General features: G+C 52.1%; 1 protein-coding gene across 1 annotated transcript in view; it reads right to left on the bottom strand.

Moving 5' to 3' along the window:
• Positions 1–17,569, bottom strand: part of LHX4 (LIM homeobox 4) — a 43,312-nt gene extending 25,743 nt beyond the window's left edge. Inside the window, exons 1-2 of the mRNA XM_003925319.4 lie at positions 17,494–17,569; positions 18–189 (exon numbers count right to left, since the gene is read on the bottom strand). Coding sequence (XP_003925368.1) covers positions 18–189; positions 17,494–17,569 — 248 coding nt within the window. The remainder of the gene's footprint in view (positions 1–17; positions 190–17,493) is intronic.
• Positions 17,570–19,068: the final 1,499 nt, after the last annotated feature.

The following is a 19,068-nucleotide window of genomic DNA, read 5'->3' on the forward strand; positions in this document are numbered from 1 at the left end:
GGGCCGCGCTGACTTACTTGAAGAAGTCCTCCTTGCAGTAGACGCTCCCGGCCCTGGAGAAGCACCTGTCCGCCAGCTGCATCTGACAGTCTGCACACTTGAGGCAGGAGCTGTGCCAGTGTCTGTCCAGGACCTTCAGGATGAACTTGTCCAGGATGTGCTGGTTGCAGCCAGCGCACTGGGGGATCTCTGTGAGGAAGAGAAGACAGAGGCCCTGTGAGCCTTCCACATAGCCCTGCTAACAGGCCAGGCCCCGGGCGGGCGCCGTCCCTTTCTGCTGGTGGTGGAAACAGACATGGCCCAAAGCGCGGGGCTGTCGCATCAAGTTCCGAGGGTTATACGCGGCACACAAAGGCGTGTGGTCAAGGGACAAGGGGGGACCGAAAGCCAACCCTTGCTTTGCTGGCCAGGCTGTGTATTCAGGCTTGGGGTGACTGGTCCAGAGGAGTCACCTGCTTCTAAGGGCACCACAAGGCTAGTGGCAGCGGCTAACCCATTCGGGCTGCTGCAGTCCCACAGCCAGCAGGCCAGGAAGCCTCAGCAACAACCACCTCTGTTTCCACGGCATTTTCATGAGTGATTGGAAGCTCTGCTAAAAACACCAGTCCCCAAAGTCACACCTGCACTGGAAGGCCATCTGGCCTGAAAAGCAGATGATAAAGACGGTGTCGGGGAGGGGGGTGGGGGGTTCGGCAGCGATTGAGGTCCAGGCCTGAGGGTGCTCTTGCAGAGACAATCTCAGTATTTTAATGAACTGCGACGAATACCATAGATTGGCTGGATCAATACCTCATCCTAATGCGCCTTCCTGCGCTGCAGATAGGAAAGCTAGAAACTGCTTTTCCAGATGCCCAGCGGCCCAGGTTCTGAAGATGATTGAGTCTTCCAATCAAACGCACTCAGGAGAGACTTGAATTCAGAACTGACCTAAATGTTGGGACAGCTGAGAGGCAGGCTCCCATCGTGCCTGTGTGGGCATTCAGAGGCAATGAAGTGCCCTGTTGGGTGTTGTACTGTCCTGATCCGTCACCGCAGAGACAACGAAACTCTGAGGGCTGACAGTTATCCTGGAAGCTCCACCCAGCTGGCTCCACTGAGCTGAAAGCCACCTGCCACCTGATGATTAATCACTTTTCACTTAAATAGTGAAAGTGGATTCTGTTGTCTGCAATGAAACCTTAACCACTGCCCCATCCGGTTCCTGTCCTGGGTGACTTCCTAACTGAGGTCTGTTTCTCTGCCTTCCCATCTTTCCAAGGGATTGCTTGGGCATCTGATAGTATTTTGAGTCACTGACTGTTTCAAAATCTACAAAATGGTGAGTCTTCACAGTTGAATAAGCAAACAGTGCTAAGACCTCGAGCCATTTTCCCCCTGTGGTTTTTTTTTTTTTTTAAAGAAGGTAACAAATCAGCAAGTATTAAGAATGAAAAGATAAAAGTGTAACTGTCTGGCTGTCTAGAGTATCCTCCCGATACAGCACTCACAGCTCGCAACCCCAGGGTTTCCCACGCCTATTATAGAAGACACCTTTGCTTGTTGTCTAAACACTCACTGCCTAGCACAGTGCCTGGCACACAAGGGTAACACCACAGATGTTTATCACTAAATAATAAATTGATCAAATCCTGTCTGAGACGCTCACCTTGAAACAGTTTTTCACTACTTTCTCCTGTACACTCCAAATGTCAACAGCAGTAAAACCAAATCTCTCAAGAATCATACATTTTTTTTTTTTTTTGAGACAGAGTCTCGCTCTGTTGCCCAGGCTGGAGTGCAGTGGCACAATCTCGGCTCACCGCAACCTCCGCCTCCCGGGTTCAAGCCATTCTCCTGCCTCAGCCTCCTGAGTAGCTGGGATTACAGCCACACGCCACTACGCCTGGCTAACTTTTTTATTTTTAGTAGAGATGGGATTTCACCATGTTGGCCAGGCTGGTCTCAAACTCCTGGCTTCAGATGATCTGCCCTCCTCAGCCTCCCAAAGTGCTGGGATTACAGGCATGAGCCACTGTGCCCAGCTTCACACATGTTTTTGATTCACCTCATGTATGCTGGTTGTGATATAAAAGTGTTAACAAAGGAATTAGCCTCAATGTACTAACAACAATTTTAAACATACTTTTAAGACATTTGTACTTAAAACCTCTAAATAGGCTATTGGGACAATCACTAAATGCCACCACTAGCCCTGTACACACAAGTGCCAACCTTGGGCCCAATTAAACCCCAGCCCCAGCCTATTCCCTTCATGGCCCCAGCACCACCAGTATTTGTGTGAAAGTCAGACTTGATATACATGCCTTACCTGCTGACCCCTTTCTCAGACCAAAATACCCATGAAAGTGATCAGGTGTCCCACCTGTAACTGTCCCAGTACATACAGGATTCGTTTTCTTCCTGTCTCCAGTTTTCCTCCTTGAGAAATACATTGTCCAGCCAATCAGTACTTGCCCAGAATGTCCAATTGGTCCAGCAAAGTGCTGAGCACATGACAGCCCCGGGGGTCTCCACCCAGTGAGGGGTGGGCATGACCCAGGGTGGGAGTGTGGACTCTGGAGCTCAGCTGCCTGGGTTTGGATCCTGGCTCTGCTTTTTAAACCCAGACAAATGACTCAGCCTCTCTCTGCCTCAGTTTCCTCACCTCTAAAAGGAGGTGACGGTGACAATAATGGCTGTAGGATTGTTGTGAACAGCAAATGGATTGACACAAGTACAATTCTTAGGGCAGGCCCCGGTATACAGTAGGTGCTCAAGACAGGCCTGCTATTAGTAGGAGATAACTGTCATGCACATGGAAAGGCAGGTTGGGCACCAGGTTCATGGGCATTTTCTCATTGAGCCCTCACAAGAATCCCTGCAGAGATGTTACGACTCTCCCGGGGAGGCCAAGTGGCCTCCTCACCCAGCAACTGTGCCACCGGCTCGGGGCCATGCCTGTCTGCCCCAGGCGGTACTCACTCAGCCACACCTCCGGCCTCTCTCCAGAGGCCATTGGGGCCTGGCTGGCATCCCTGCTGGGCCCTGGAAGGTCTTGGTGAGGAGGTGACACATGAGCCCGCTAGTCTATGAGGGTTGGATAGCCAGGAATTCCTTTTGTGTGATGCCCCTCGTCTCAAGCAGGAAAAAAATAGGGGGCAACTCAGGTCAGGAGGGCTACGAAGGGCAAGGGGACACAGGTTTCTCCAGCATGAGCCGAGTTCAGTGCCCCTGCAGTCTGCTGAGCAGCAGAGAGTCTGAAGGAGGAAGCGCTCAGGAAGACCGCCCTGGCTTCCTATTGCAGGGGAAAGGAGGGGAGACCCAGCCAGGAAGCCCTCCCAGCTCAGGGAAGTGAGTTAAGGACAAAGGGCACGTAGAGCCAGCAGAAACGTGTGAACAAGGCCTGCCGTGTGCCACAGGGCAGCATCGTGTGCCCACAGAGCCCCGATGGTGAGACACAGCCATGACAGGAGGCTGCTAGGCACATCTGTTCCGGGCCTTATGCCCCATGGCACAGCTGCACCTCGGCCCTGGGAGTCAGATCAGGGGCTTTTTTGTGTGAGGAGGATTTCCAGGAGCTGGACCCCCGCCCTGGGGTTGGGTGGGGGGACATTAACCCTTTGAGAACCCAGATGAAGCACCATCCTTGCTGGCCCTTGGGCATGCAGGCCGAGACATAGCCCAGCTCCCCACACCTTCCTTGGCCCCTGGGCAAGAGGGGCCGCCGATTCCTACGTAATTGTTGTTTGGCCTGCCTCAGAGGAGAGATTTGGCTCTATTTCTCCTCCCGGCCACAAATGCAGGGGATGGGGGTGAGGATGTATGCCCATAAAATTTATTTCGAGCAGGGTATCTAGTGGGAGCCTTAATCTGATGAGTATTCAAGAGAGAATACATTAGGGCTAATGTATGCAGGGAACAGCGGGCAGGGGAGTTTTAGAGGCTTGTAAGCAGAGACGGCATCACGATGAGGAACAACACTAGAAGCAGACAGACAAGCAGCTTCAGCCTCGAGCTTCGAGGAGAGGATCGACGCTGGCTCAGTCTGGGCTGCCAAACCCAGAGGTCCTCACAGAGGGGCCCTGGGATCAAACCAGGGCCCTCCAGCTTGGCAAAAATGGAAGGGGCCTACCAAGGGTGCCCTTTAAGTTAAAAATTAAAACCCTTTTTTATTCCACTGTAGATTTGGACAAGGGGATTAAACAAAGATAATTTGGAAATGTTTTAAAAGATCCACAATATATCAATCACGGTAGTAAAACCAGACATCAGAAACCTGCTATGAGCCATGTGAGGGCTTGAGTGTGTATTACCTCAGCGAACTGCTCTCAGTGACGAAGGAATTATCATCCCATTTTACAGATGAGGAAACTGAGCCTTTGGGAGATCAGGGTGATGTGCCCAAGGCCCCACAGTTGAGGAGGCAGAATTTCAACTAATTGCCTGCGCTGCTGCTTTCCTGAAGATGGACTAACCCAGCCGGAGAGCTCAAGGGGCCTGAGCCGCCCCCTTATTTGGCTTCAGCCTGTCATTTTTTAGATAGGAAATGGTGGCAGAGAGAGAGTCTCAACATGATCCCACGTACAGTGACAACAGACTATGAGACCACTGGCCTCTGAGCTCCCTAACAACTGGGCAAATGGAAATGTCTGAGGCACAGACTGAGATGACACAGGCATTTAGTGTGCATGTGTCATATGGGACAGACACCTCATGTCCAGGGCAGGGCGAGAAGCAGCAGCCTCTGTCCACGATCTCCTCCCCCAGCTACAAGGCGCCTGCTTGCTGATGGCATCTGTCAAGTTCAGACCCATCCCTGCTGTGAGGATGCGGAGACCTGTGAATTCAGACCCCACAGTCCAGGCAGCATGGCCCCCACATCATTACACAGATTAGTAAAAAACATAAACTACCTGGAAAGTTTTCAAAGAGCAATAGCATAAGCCTTTCAATTAAACCTCTAATAATTTAATCTCTACAGTTTAGAAAAACTTGACAGGACAGAGTTTACCTAGGTTTCACACAAGAAATAAAGTTTGGGTGCATGAGCTGGACCTCCTTGCCCTGAGGGAGGAGACACCAAGGAGGACCGCCTTGGCCTCCTCTTGCAGGGGGGAGGAGGGGAGAGCTCCTCACCTGCCCTCCCCTTACAGAGGTACAGTGGCTCACGTCTGTAATCCTGGCACTTTGGGAGGCTGAGGTGGCTGGATCACTTGAGGCCAGGGGTTTGAGACAAGCCTGGCCAACATGCTGAAACCCCATCTCTACCTCCCCCCCCCAAAAAAAAGAGCCAGGTTGCAATGAGCCCAGATTGCGCCCCTGCGCTCCAGCCTGGGTGACAGAGCAAGACCCTTTCTCTCAAAAAAAAAAAGGAAAGAAAGTTGTAACCAAAATTTCCAAGGGGTAAGACAATTTCCAAATCCCCAATGCTCCACATATTTCATGCAGTATTTAGTATCACAAAATTCCACTTTAAAACTGGAATTTAAGCAGACGCTTGGAGTCACTGAAGACAAAATTTGATCTATCCATATAAACTCAGCTGCCAATATGAGTCGTTGTTTCACTTAAAATGAAAGTTTTTATCTTATCTACCCATAAGTTTTCGTGACAATGCTCTCTGCTGGGCTTTGCAGAAGGTAAAGAAACAAAAAGCAATGTCCCTGGAACAGCCAGAGAGCCTTTGGAAATGCTGGACCACACAGAACAGTATACTCCCCATCTGCAAGGCCCATCCACCAGAACACTCCCAGTCCTGCAGCGTGACATAGTCCAGGCACAGACTAAGCCCATATGTACCTGCATGAACACATACAGACATCCTCACACACACTCACATACACACTCAATATACACCCAGAAATATATACACACCCACCCTATACATATATACACAGACATGCATATAACACAGACACGTACATACATACACGGAGAAACAGTCACAAATAAAGATACACCTTGAGACACATACATTCCTACATATACAAAGGCACACACATGTACCAGTCACATATAGATACAAATGCACATGCATATTCACATATACTCAAAGACACATACTCGCATGTACACAGAAACACATGCACATACACATCGTCATACATGGGATAAGGCATTGCCACGCTGGGACAAAAAGCTGATTCTGAAATGAAGCTCTGTCTACGGAAAGGAAGCCTTAGCTGAGTGAGGGAGCTGTCCAATCCTGAAGCAGTGGGAAGAGTGGGCAATGAGTGAACTAGAAAAGCAGAGAGAGGGAAGTAGAAACGTTTCAAATACTTTTTTAGAGAGGGCTCAAAAATACTGGGAGATCAGCCTGGGCTACATAGTGAGACCCTGTCTCTACCAAAATAATAAACAAACAAACAAACAAACAAATAAAAGAATCGCCAGGCATGGGAGGGTATACCTGTAGTCCCAGCTACTTGGGAGGCCAAGGCAGGAGGATCACTGATTACAACACTGCACTCCAGTCTGGGCAAAAGAGAAAGCCTCTATCTCAAAAACAGAAACAAAACAAAACCAAAACCCATTAAAAAAAAAAACAAATAAATAAATATTGGGAGGCTTTCACAGTTTTCAGTTCTGGGCAGAGTTTAGATCTCCAAATCTTCCAAATGGCCAATAAATTCCAAATCCAGTCAGACCTGAACTCAGATCCTCTTTCCACCCTGTATGTGATTTTGGGCAAATTACTTCACTTCTCTGAGCCTTGATTTTCATATCTATAAAATGGAAATCATCAGAGCACCCTTTTGGGGTAGCTGTTATGTATGGTCGACTCAGGTAATGCACGCACAACACCCAGCCCCCACAGCACCCACGTCCAAGGTCAGCTGTTCGCTGGCTCCTTCACTGCTTCACAGCCGGTTGCCAACGAGATGCACGTCTGTATTTAAAGTGTGTCAAAATTACTTCATGCTTCACTATTTCCCAATATACCTTTTTTCCCTCGGTCAACCCCCTCCCAAACACTCAGAACTCTCCTCCACTCCCTTAATTCTAAAGCATTCAGAAGACACACTCTTCTCTAATCAACATAATCCTGGAGTATAAACAGCAGACAAAGCAGTATTACAAGGGCTCAGTCTTTCTGGAATAAAGAAATCTGGCAGACTCTTTCCTCTGCAGAGTGAGGACAACTTTGCCAGACCTTGATCTCCCCCAACATGCGGATGGTAAAAATGAGAAGGCTGGGGCCATGACTGCCTGATCTTACTTCACTGTTGCTGTAATGTATCCAGGTGAGGGCAGATTGGGTTCCAATTAACGTCTGGGGCTTCTAGCATTTTTTCTTAGAGACATCTAAACACCCAAAGGAAAAGAGACTATTTTTTACTTGTTAAGAAATGGCTACAGACCCTTCCCCAGTAGCCAGAACCTACTTCTTCATCGAGGAAGCTTCTAAAACTCACAACGTGATGGCCAGCCCTCAAACCACCTGACACGTCATGGTAGGGGCACACTGGGCTTTTTTTCAGAGTGGCCCATCAGAAACTGGATTCCGTTTTAAAATCCCCAAATTCATCCATGAGTGGTTTCTGAACGCTGGGAAGGGGAAGAGATCAAAAGGTCTGATGTGATCTGTGCAGACCAAACTGCCCACGCCCCTCTGGCGAGGATAATAAATACTGTGCATTTGTATTCCCCACTCACGTTTCTTTCATTTCCAAGAAACTGCTCTCAAGGAACCAGGGGCCACCATGAAACATTTCATGGAGGGTTTGTGTTTGTTTGATCGATTTTAATTATTTGAAAAATTGTGTTTTCTATCCCCTTGGTCACGGAAGATCAAAAGGATAAAGGAAAAAAAAATTCCACTAAAGAGACTAAAATGAGAGCCAACATATCTGACAATGACATCTCAAATGTATCTAAAAAAAAAAAAAAAGGCATCTTTCTGGGGAAAGGAGTCAGAATTTCAGATATTTCCATTGGAATCATAATGCTATGCACTAACTATTTTTAAGAAACCAAATTACTTCGTACTGTTTAGGTAATGTTTAGGCCAGGCATGGTGGCTCACACCTGTAATCACAGCACTTTGGGAGGCCGAGGTGGGAGGATCACTTGAACCCAGAAGTTCAAGACCAGTCTGGGCAAAATAGTGAGACCTTATCTCTGTTGTAATAGTTTTTAAAGGGAATGTTTATTTAACTATGCTCTGAGACCAGATTAACATTCTGCAAAATTTGTGCTTTGATGTGCCACCTTGCCTCCTGCAAAGCTTTTGCTTTTTAACTCCCTTTTGGATGCAGGGTTCTTTTTGTTTCATGCTTTGACTTGACAGCCTAATGCTCAGGACACAGCTTTTCTTGCTCCTTTCAAGAAAGGGAGCTGGGTCCACGGGAGTCTCTTCCAGGGCTCCCTGTTTGCACACCCCACAATATTCTTGCTCTGGTAACCATCCTCTTGGGACAGCCACCTGTGCTCCAGGGGGGGCTCTGTCTGTGAAAGGGGAGCTGTGGTCCCAGTCTCTGGGTCCCTCAAAGATCACCAGCACTCCGAACTTGGTCAGGTGCTTTCACATCGGCACGCTCACTCCCTCCTCCCAGACATCCTGTGAAGCAGAAATTGTCTTCTCTTCCTTTAAAAGGTTCTGAGAATAAGGGTACACAACTGGGGGCCGAATTAGGCCTAAACCTTTTTCCCTGGGTCTGATGGCTTCCACCTGTGCTCAACCAAAGCCACCTCCATCTGGGATCCCGAAACCTTTTTGCTGATTTCCCTCCAGAAGTAAGTAGTTTTTGGAGCTCTGTCTCAGATAACATTTGGCCAATACACATTTCCAAAAACATTTAATTGGATTTATTTGTTAAGTTTCTTTACTGACTACTAACTGAAAGCAGACAGCAAATGGGGCTTTAAGGAATCACATATGCAGCTGAAAAAGTATGCCAATGCTTTTCTTGAAATTTTCCATTCCTTTCCCACAGGTAAGGAAGAGTAAACAACAGTCACATTGCGGACATTGCTGGTCTGTTGCCTCAGGTTCCCTGAGAAAGAAGGAAGATGGTTTTCTAAAGGCAGGCTTGGGACATACTGTCAGTGGGGGGAAGGGGAGTCATTGATTTAGTCTGGGAATGACTAATTCTAAAATACATCGACAAGGTGAAACCACAGGACATTCCAAGTTATGGCACGCCTGCCTAAACACACACCTGAGTTCTGAAACACGCAAGTCAAAGATTTATAACGGAGGTGTAGCTAAATTAAAATCAAGAGATTACTGGATATTTCAAAATTAAACTTTCCAATTCAAAGTAGCCACCATCACTGCTTACGATAAAATCCTGTTTTCTGCTCCTAACTCCCCTTTTAAATCACCTGGCAATTGTGACCAAAGGAACCAAGGCCTGAGGCCCACGACTCAGTTTGCCATGACAAATCTTGTGTGCAACCCTTCACCAACCCTGGCTCTTTGTCATTAAAGAATATTCATTTTTTGTTGAACAATTTATATTTCCTGTTCTGATATTTTCACTTATTCTAAATCAGCGTATGTTGAAGAGATAACAATTTGCCAAATGTTTTTAAAAAATTCCTCTTAAGGGATTTTCACAACCTAGTAATAATATTCTCATAAACGACACAGCTAAAGCACAAAATTCCAACATTAATTCTTTAAAACATAAAGAGAAAAGGCACATTGAACATCAAGGTATTTTATGATGGTGACAGCAGTATTAAACAGAGAGCCGGGCCAGCTCCAAAAATATTGGAAAAATTCTAATTTTAAAAACTGGCATTGCATTTAAGGTAAATCATAGTCTCTATCATCATATCCACTGGCATGTTTTAAAATGCATCAATGTACTCAAGTCTGTTTTTCTAATTTCTTGGTATCTGTTTGTCTTGACAAATGACTAGCAACTAGAAAAAAAGTCAGAAAATCCTTCTCGCATCACAAACAATCACACCGAAAGCCATCCTTTCCCTCGCTTGCTTTCCGGAATTCTTCCCACAGTTAGTTTTATTTCATGGTGTGGGGGTGCCTTTGAAAATCTCCTTTGTTCTTTTTCGGCTTAGACAGTCAAAAATAGTGACCTCTTCAATAAAAGAGCAAATTAAAGAGTAAACTGGAGATAATTTCGATGTTATCATTTTAAGGCTGTAATTTGGGTAATATTTTAAGAGACGGAGTCCACTAACACGTGAAACATACAATGTAAATATGTATTTGCAGGGATAAGATTATCTTCTAGGTGGTATATTGTCATGTAATTCATATTCTTCAGTAGGATATCAAATGTTCTCAGTAATTGCAAATAAAACAGAAAATTGCATTAGATAAGTCCATGTTCGTATATGGAAATGTTGTACACATATCTATTTCCACTCATTTTCCCATCTAATCACTGCTCCATCTCTACAATGTATTTTTCTAATGTCTCTCTCTGTAACAATATTCCATATGTTTGGCACTCTTTCCCTCATAACAAGAAACTTTCAATTAATTTGGCTGCAAGCTTTGTCTCTATTAAGCTATTCCCAGAACCAATCCCTTAACCCCCTAACATTATAATCAAAGCAAATTATACTTTAAAGACATTTGGGGGTGAGGTACTGCAGTAAAACATCTGTGGCTAGACCCAGACTGACAGAGGGAAAGGGGTGGGAGATCTGAGAAAGAAATCCACCAAAATTACAGCAGGAGGCAGGACTCGCCTCCCAGCTCGACTTTCCAGTCAGCCACTCATACAGTTAACCCCAAAGTACATTTTCCAAGAGTGAGTCCAATTCATTTTCACCAATGAAATCCAACCTGTCCACCTACCGCCAAGAGCAGTGCCTCAAAACGGTTGATTTGTGCTCCGCTTTGATCAGGGATCCTGTGAAACTGAGGACTAAACAAGGTAAAACCTCACAGTGGCATCTAATTTCAGCTGATTTCTTCTACCACAGACAATAAGAGCCCAGCTCTAGGGCAGCTTCTCGCCTATACACAGCACCTGTGCTTCCCACCCAGGGCTCCTAGAAAGAGACGGATGCACCACTGGGCAGCCCGCAGGACCCACGACCCCCCAATAAAACCCCTGTGCCACCAATTCCTGCACAATCCCTTGTTTCTACCTGCAGTTATTTTGCAAAGGAAGGACGCGATAGACAGAAGTGGGGTGAGGGGGAAGAGGGGGTGGAGGAGGGAGGGAGAAAGAAATTCAAGCCCCCAGACTGCCATGGAATTTTACTAAAAGCATTGGACCCTATTCACCCACATCTCTTACGGGCTTGTTAACACTCATTCCAGGAAGGGAGAAAGGCAAATCACTGCTACAAAGTAAACCCCCTCAAGGGCACCCCAGCCCACCCTCTCCAAGTCCAGCCGTCTATGCGGTAATGTATTTGGTGCTGCAACAGCAAACTGCTGCTTCAGTCTGTCTCCAACCTTGGATTTCTCAAAGTGGGTAATACTCCTTTTGTCCTCTCTTCAGCTACACTGATTCCCAGTCCCTATCCGTTCCAAAGCTTCTCAGCTCTATTCCAGAAAAATTTCCCCAATTGAAAGAAGAGGCGCAAGGTCCCTTCATCCAGTTCTGCCCACCCTCCCCCATCCACAACTCTTCAACAGGAAGAGGACACAAGTTTCCCAGCCAGAGAAATCCACCAAATACCTACCATTCCTGCCCAAAACAAGAGGCTCAAAGCAGACTTCACAAAAAGGCAATAGAAATTACGGTTAATTCCTGTTAACTAATTTTCCATCCCTGCAGCACTGCAAGCCCCAGCCTCCTTCCCCCGGCTCCTTCCTCTCCTCCCAGCAGTGGGGTCTCTGGCTTCAGCCTGCTAATGCCGGTGCTAAGTAATCACTAATTGACTGTAACACAGAGTGAAAGGGCATTAAAATCCGAGACAACTAGGAAGTTAGGACAATGCAAATATTTAGGACTTGAGGCTGTCTACACCTGGCCAGTGGGGTCATCGGGTCACTGTTCAAAATACAAGATGCCCCTGTGGCCCGAGTTTTTGTCTACTCAATGGAAAGAAATTGCTTTGCCGGTTGCCCGGCTCTCCCACCCCCACCCCACCTCTAGGAGTCTGTAAAAATGGACCCTGGTATTTGCAGACCTGCAGGCGGTCTCCAAGACGTCTCGAGGGCTCGCGCAGCCCTAATCCTCACAGCATTTAGTCTGCATTCTTGCCTTAACCCCCTTTGTTTTTGGCGTGTCAAGGGGCAGGTGCAGATACACCTAGCTTCGGTCGTCCTTCCTTCGACTTCCTGCAGCTCCCGGTTTTATCCCTCCACGGCTTTTCTAGTAATTAATTTCCTTCTTCATTAGTTTCACCCTTCAGATCCCTTTAAAAGACACTTTGGTCCCGCCCTCTAATAATAATAATAATAATAATAATAATAATAATGGGCCTATCCTGCACAAAGCCAACCACCTGAGCCACAGTGATGTGCCTGGTCCCAGTCCAGCCGCGGCCTCTCGTGCGGTGGGTGCACCCGGTGGCCCGCACCGCCTCGCCTTCCCCGGCGACCCACAGTGCCACCAACTCCCTCCACTGGTCGATTTTAATCGACATCTTCGGCCGCCTAGGTAGAGACTCTATCTCATGAGCCTGACATGTTTCTGGCGCTCGTCAAGGTCCGCTAAGCTGGGGAACCGGGCGGGGAGCCGAGGCTCGAACACCCGCAGAACGCGCGGGCCGGGTACACCCGCCGGCAGCCTCCCCGCTCCCAGGAGGAGGAACCCCTTCAAAAATGGGAGCATCGCTCTCCCAGGGTTAAACAGTCACAGAAGCCTCAAGCCGCCGGAATTGGGGTTTAATTTTGTCCTTCCAAGGGCTTGGAACGAAATGGGCCTGGAGAGGGAAAGAGGTTTCCACCCGGCCTCCTCTTAATGGGCGTCCCGTCCGCACTCGAGCGCGCGTCGCGCCTATCCTTGCGGGAAAAGTCCCTGCCACCACTCTAAAGGGCGACGAAGGGGTCGCAGACCGGGCTAATTCCAGCTCAGTCGGACCTAGGAGCTACCTGAGAGAATAAGCTCCTAAAACCGGCGCAAACCCCTGGGCGGATGGAGGGAAAGGGCCAAGGCGCAGGAACGCCTATTGCGCGGTGCGTCGGATAGAGAGGTGGTCCCTCCTTTGGCCCCTTCTTGGCTGCGACCTTTACCCATGGCTGCGGGACGTGGTGCGCGGAAAGCCGACTCCCCGCGGAGGGCAGCCCTGTCCATATCTGTCGCCACCGGCAAGCCCGGCAAAACCCAGAGCACGCCCGGGATTCCCCGGCAAGTGCCGAGGATCGTGCGCGGCGCGCGGGTGCGCAGCAAACGCTCATTTAAATAATCCGTCGGCTGTTCCCCGGGCTACCCAGGCCTCCGTCTGCCTGCGAGGCGAGGAGCCCTGCCCCGGTCGCAGCGAGGTCGTGCGGGTCGCACTCTCAGACCCTAGGACGCCATTCCCGCCCAGCCCTGCGCAGCCCCGCCTAGCTCTGGTTTGCCGTGAGCCCGGACCTCCGCCAAGCACGGAAATCAACTCAAGTTAGGATCTGCTTCTTCTCAGTCCCGACTTTACGACTTCATGGACACTGGGGACCGCTCATTATAGACCTTTGCCCCTCACCTGCTGCACCTGCGTGCTCCGTGTCCGGCTTTAACAGTTAGTTCTGCATGCTGAGCGCCCTGGGATCGCGGCTTCCCAAACTTCCCTCGGTGCTCACGACCCTCTCCGATCTCAAGGCCATGGAAAAGAGGAGGCTGGAGCCCTCTCGCCCCTTGGGAGTCCTCGGCCATCCGCTGTCCCAAGCGGGGCGCTGCCGCGCACACCCGACTTTCTCCAAATTCCCTTCTACGTGGTACTCAGCTCAGATCGGGGGCTGAGACGGGATCCTAGCAGTTAGGACATCGGAACCCCCAACTTATCAGGCCCAAATCGGCCGGCGGGGACAGTCGGCCTCGTCTGTAAAAACTGTCTTGCGCCTGAGAATATTCTTGTGATGGTCTATGGTGCCCACGGCTGTTGTATCCGAATGTTGGGAATATGATAGAATCTCAATCGATTTCGTGTGTGTGTGTGTGTGTGTGTGTGTGTGTGTGTGTGTGTTTCTAGAACAAGGAGACAAAGCCAGAAAGGAAAGAAGAGCGAACAGCACGAGCGTCTGAGCGGGCTCCTGGCTTGGGCAGTGAATCCATCCCACTCCCTTAAGGAATTGCCTGCAAAAAGGACAGTCAACAACCCCAGGGGCTCGGATCCATGAGGCAACCTGCGCTGGGACATTTACGCCCAAGCACCCAGGAGTAGCCCCAGGAGGGGAAGTTCCAGAGAAGTCCTTCACCCGACCCTACCAAACACAAAATAAAATACCCTCTTCCTACAGCCTCGGGGTTCGCCAGAGCTTGTCGGAAGCATTTTAGAAGACAAGGAAGGGGACAGAGACCCCTGGGCCTGCATTTCATTTTCCACCCCCAGCCGATACCCCACGAGGCTCCTCCTCCTCCCATGGGGGCTGCCCTCTCCCCCACCAGCGAGCCGGGCCACGGGCGTCCTTTCCCTCGGTGCTTGGGGAGACTACGTGGCCGATGGGTCAAAAATCAAAGCACATAAAACACCCCACCTTCCTATAAGCCCCACGCTTTTCGTTTTTCGGCGTCTCCTCAGCGGGCACGGCCGGTCAGCAGGGCCCGGACAAGGGGAGGAGACTGCTGAGGTCCAGGGGGAGAGTTTTGGAAGGGTTTCAAGGCGGCTCTCACCACAACCCCAGCGGCCCCGGGTCAGGCACTCGGATCTTGATGTCCCTACAGCCCGGAAGGCAGCGGGGACGTGCTGTCGGTGTTGGCTGTAGGGACAGCTGTAGGGCTGTCGGAGTAACGAGGCCCGCACTTCGAGCCATCACGCGCCCAAGGTGCGGTAAAACACCAGGAGGGCAAAGCGCAAATGGCGAGTCGGCACGGGAGCCTGCGGAGCGGGAGGCGGGGACAGAGTGGCAAGGAAAAGGCCAAGTCTGGAACAAGACTAGCGAAGAGAAAAAAATTATTACATCAGTTTTCCTAAAGAGGATGCACCTCACCCATCCCTAGATAAGCATGAGAATAGTCCAGCTGCCACCAAAATAAGCTGAATTTAAATCGCTTCTTCTAAAATGCCCCTCGAGGGGAGGGCACGAGAGGCACGGAGCTTGGAGACACCTAGACCTGCGCCCCCAGGCGCTCCATTCGTGGTGACTCCGCGTGATGAAGAAGCCAACATGTCGGTGTTGAGGAGAAAACCCGAAGCCTTCTAGGTGGGGACTGCAGGGCCCCTGTGGGAGAGCCTTTGTCTCCCCTCTCCTAGGGTTTAAGAGCCTACTGTTCCGGGAGGCCCAAGGGTGCGCCCCACAACCCCTCCTGCTCCCCCCCTTCTTAGGCCACTGGGCCTAATCCCAAGATAGCTAATGGTTGTGTATATGTGGGTGAGGGGACCATGCTCCACCTACCCCCTGGTCCCAGCACCTACAGCAACAGCCAGTGGCCAGATCTGCTGCAAGGGAAGGTACAACCCACTCACATTCCAAGAGGAAATAAAAGGTGGATCCGGAAATCTTCAGGGAACAGTCCCCTCAATTTTGGCCGATGCCTCCTCCGACCAAGGCCACAAAGCCCGGACAAAAGAGAGGACTGACCACCCCCCTAGGTCAGGCTTTGCCTCAATGGGCCATGCATACCTCAAGTTCCTTTGTGTGCCTCAAGTTTTCCACAGTGTGACCTAGACTCAGCCTTGGCAAACTGCAGCTCTGAGTTCTGGGCATTTTGGGAAAGCGACTCCCTGACAGGGAACATCAAAGTTCTCTCTAAACAACAGAAGCCAAGTGTCACTCATCAGGTCACTCATCACAAGAAAGGCCGTCAGAGCAGAGACCATCGTTCTTCATCTCGGTCCCAACAGGTCACCTACGGACCACAGCCACAAGAGCACAAGCCTACTGGGTACGAAAGACACTAGTAACACACACACACTTCCCCCTCTCACGCAAGCTCCTCACTCTCGAGGAGCTACAAGCAGCTTAAGGACTCAGTGCACCTTTGCCAGGGTTTCTGTTTGTGCAAGGACTGAGAACCCACTCTGTCCCTACCTGTGTGCGGGGATGCCTTCTATAGAAACCTCTTAGTAAACTCCCTAAGGCTCAGCACAGACGTGGAACTGTTTGCCAGCAGTTGACACAAACACACACAAAGAATAACTATAGAATACAGCCAAGAAACGATCTAAATAGGCTTGGATCAAGCTATCCTTTTCTAGTCCCTTCTCAAAAACTTCCCAGGGAAGCCCAGGATACGCGCTCTTCAGCCTGCCCTCCGAGGTCTCGCCGGACAGAAATCCTGCCATGGAGAGCGGAGGCGCAGGAGGGCGCGCTCGTGCGTCCTAGTTTGTAGGTAGTTACCATCCCTGGGTGAGCCGGCCCTTACTTAAAAGTAAACCCCGAAGACCTAGCTACCGCACCACAAAAGAAGTCGACGGCAGAGCGAGGGACTCTTTGGTCTCTCCGGGGTGCCCGGGGCGCCCTGCTGAGCGTGCGAGCCACCGGGCAGGACTCTCCCGGTGCTTGGCGCTCGCCTTGCGCGCGAGACAATTTGGCACCTGTTCTGGCCTCCGCACATATTCTCTCTCGCGGACTCTCGGCTCAGGAGTGAGGGACAGAGACGGATTCCCTCCGGAAAATCTCTGCGCGCGCATACCCATACACATAGACTTGGGGATAAACACACTCCGAGCTCCCGCCGCCTAGCTAATTTCGGGCGAGGGAAGAAAGCAGGAGGGCAGACCAGCAAAGCGCGCACACACTCCCATCTCTACCCCTCCAAACCAGAACCATCCTGAGCACCTGCCCTCGAGGGCGCAAAGGCAGAACCCGGAATTGACAACTTCGCGCGGGTGCTTCTCCCTCCCCTGCATTCCTCGGCTAGCTGGAATGCAACGAGCAGATTCCCTCGTGAGCAGATTCCCTCATCAGGAGCAGTCCGTCCCCGGCGGCGCACACGGCGGGTGCCGCCGGCACTAGCGGCTGGGGATGCACCGGCGTGCACGCCCGGGGCGCGGGCCGCAGGGACTAAGAGTGTGGCTGGGGCTTCTCTGCCGCCAGCCTCGGGGGCGAGAGACACACTCTCCAACTTCCGCCAGCTAGGGTGAAGTTGCACTAGCGGTCCCGCGAGAGTTAACCATCCAGATGGGGAAAGAAGATTTGGGGGGACCACCCTCGCTCTCAGGCCTGGCCTACAGCTCGTACCCCTGGGTGTCCCCAAACAGCACTCTCCCCAGTGTTCCAAGGAAAGCCACAGGCTGGAGATGCAGGGTTCCGTACTCGGTACCCAGCTCGCCTCAAGCATGATCCAGGAGGCAATTACATTCGGCCCCAAAAAGCCAAGAGCCTGGCCCCTCAAACGCACTCTGGCCGGCGCCCCAGCCCTGTGACCGCCTCTGCGCCCCGGCTGCCGGCCCCTCCCGGCCAGGGCCACCAGCGGCGTCCGGCCCGCCCCGCAGCTGCTGAGGCTGCTACCTGTCTTGTTAGAATTAAATCAGCGAGAAAGGTGGGTGTCTTACGTTGCATCGGCACACCTAGCATCTCCGGGAGCCCCTTGACAGCCCCCTCCGCGGGGGCAGTCGCACTCTGCATCATCTCGGAGCGAGAGCCAGCGAGTCGCAGTCTACGGAGATCTCTCACTCTCTCGCTCTAGCTCGATTCAGAAATTTCAAAATAATAATGAAAACCCCAAGCAGGCCGCCGGAGTCGCGGTGGAATCCGGGCCCTCCGCCTCTCCGGGAGGACTCCACAGGCTGGCTGGCCGGCCCCCTCCCCCCGTCAGTCCCCAGTCTGTTTCCAGTCCCTTTGATCTCGCTCTCCGGGGTTGGTGCACATCCCAGGTTGAGACGCTGTTGCTGCAGCTCTGGCTTTTTTCCTCTCGTCCCTCCCCCGCCCGCTCCTTCCCCCTCCCCCTCCACCCTTCGCGTGCCGGCCGCCCAGGAGGCCGCGGTCACCCGGGCGTTTTGATTCATTCACACTGCAGGAGCGGCCGTGACGTCGCTTTCCGCAGGGAGGCCCGCCCTTCGGCACATCCCCCTACCCGGCGGCGGGCCGCCGACCCCGGCGGAACTGGGGGTCCCGGTGCCCCAAGTGAGGCCGGGGGGCGGGACGGCAGGGAGCGGGGCGGGGCCTCGCAGGCCTGCACCCCCGCCTCCGCTCAGCCGTGCGGGCTCGCGCCCCGGGTATAAATCCTGCGGCTGGCCCGCCGCGGCAGCAGGTGGTCGGAGACGGCGGCGCCCGGGGCTTGCGGGTCTCCGCGGGTTCCAAACTCGCGCGGCTCGTGTCCTCCTTACTCCTCCGTTCGGTCCCGTGGTGGGGCGGGGCAGTGGCCGGGGCCGGGCGGGGCAGGCGGTCGGGAGGCCGGGAGGCCGGGGCCGCGTCTCCCTGTCTTCCTCTTGCGCGCTCTCGGGCCCCGGCTTCTCTCCGCCGGACGGAGCGCGCTCCGTAACCGGATGACTACAGCCATCTTCCTCCTCCTCTTCTTCCCTGGCCAATTCCTTACCCGCCGGCACTTCCCAGCCCCTACTCTCTCCCCCGCGTCTGGCTGAGGCTGGGCCAGGGACAACCCGTACTCGGCTCGGAACGCGCGAGTCACGCGGCTGGCTGCGGCGGCCCGGGCAGGGACAGGCGGCCAGGGGCCGTGCGCGGAGGTGGCGGGGCGCAGGCCCCCCGCGCGCCCCCGCGGACTGCAGCCGGAGTCCGCGCTTGCCTCGCGCTCTGCCGGGCAGGGGCCCCAAGCCAAACGGCGGCGGGGTCTCCCCGGCAGCCCCGCCACCAGCCGCCCAGCTCGGCCCTTTCCTGCGTCCCCACATCCCGCTCTGCCTCTCTGGCTGCCACCGCGGGCGCTTTGAACCGTCCCCGACCTCGTGCGTGCAGGGCGGCAGCTTGCACACGGCCGCCCGGGCTGACCTGCGGCAGGGCTTGCGATGCTTACCGTGTTTACGAGATGCAAGTAGAGAGAGAAACGCTTAAGACAAATTCTCAAAGCGAGTTTCTGGCGGAAATACAACAGAGGGCCCAACGCTGGGACGAGGCTCCTCTGACGCCCCATCAGGCGCTCGACGCCTCCGGGCTGCAGGCGCCGGAAGCCCACC

Source organism: Saimiri boliviensis, chromosome 19 (genome assembly GCF_048565385.1).
Source record: "Saimiri boliviensis isolate mSaiBol1 chromosome 19, mSaiBol1.pri, whole genome shotgun sequence".
NCBI classification, from domain to species: Eukaryota; Metazoa; Chordata; class Mammalia; order Primates; family Cebidae; genus Saimiri; species Saimiri boliviensis.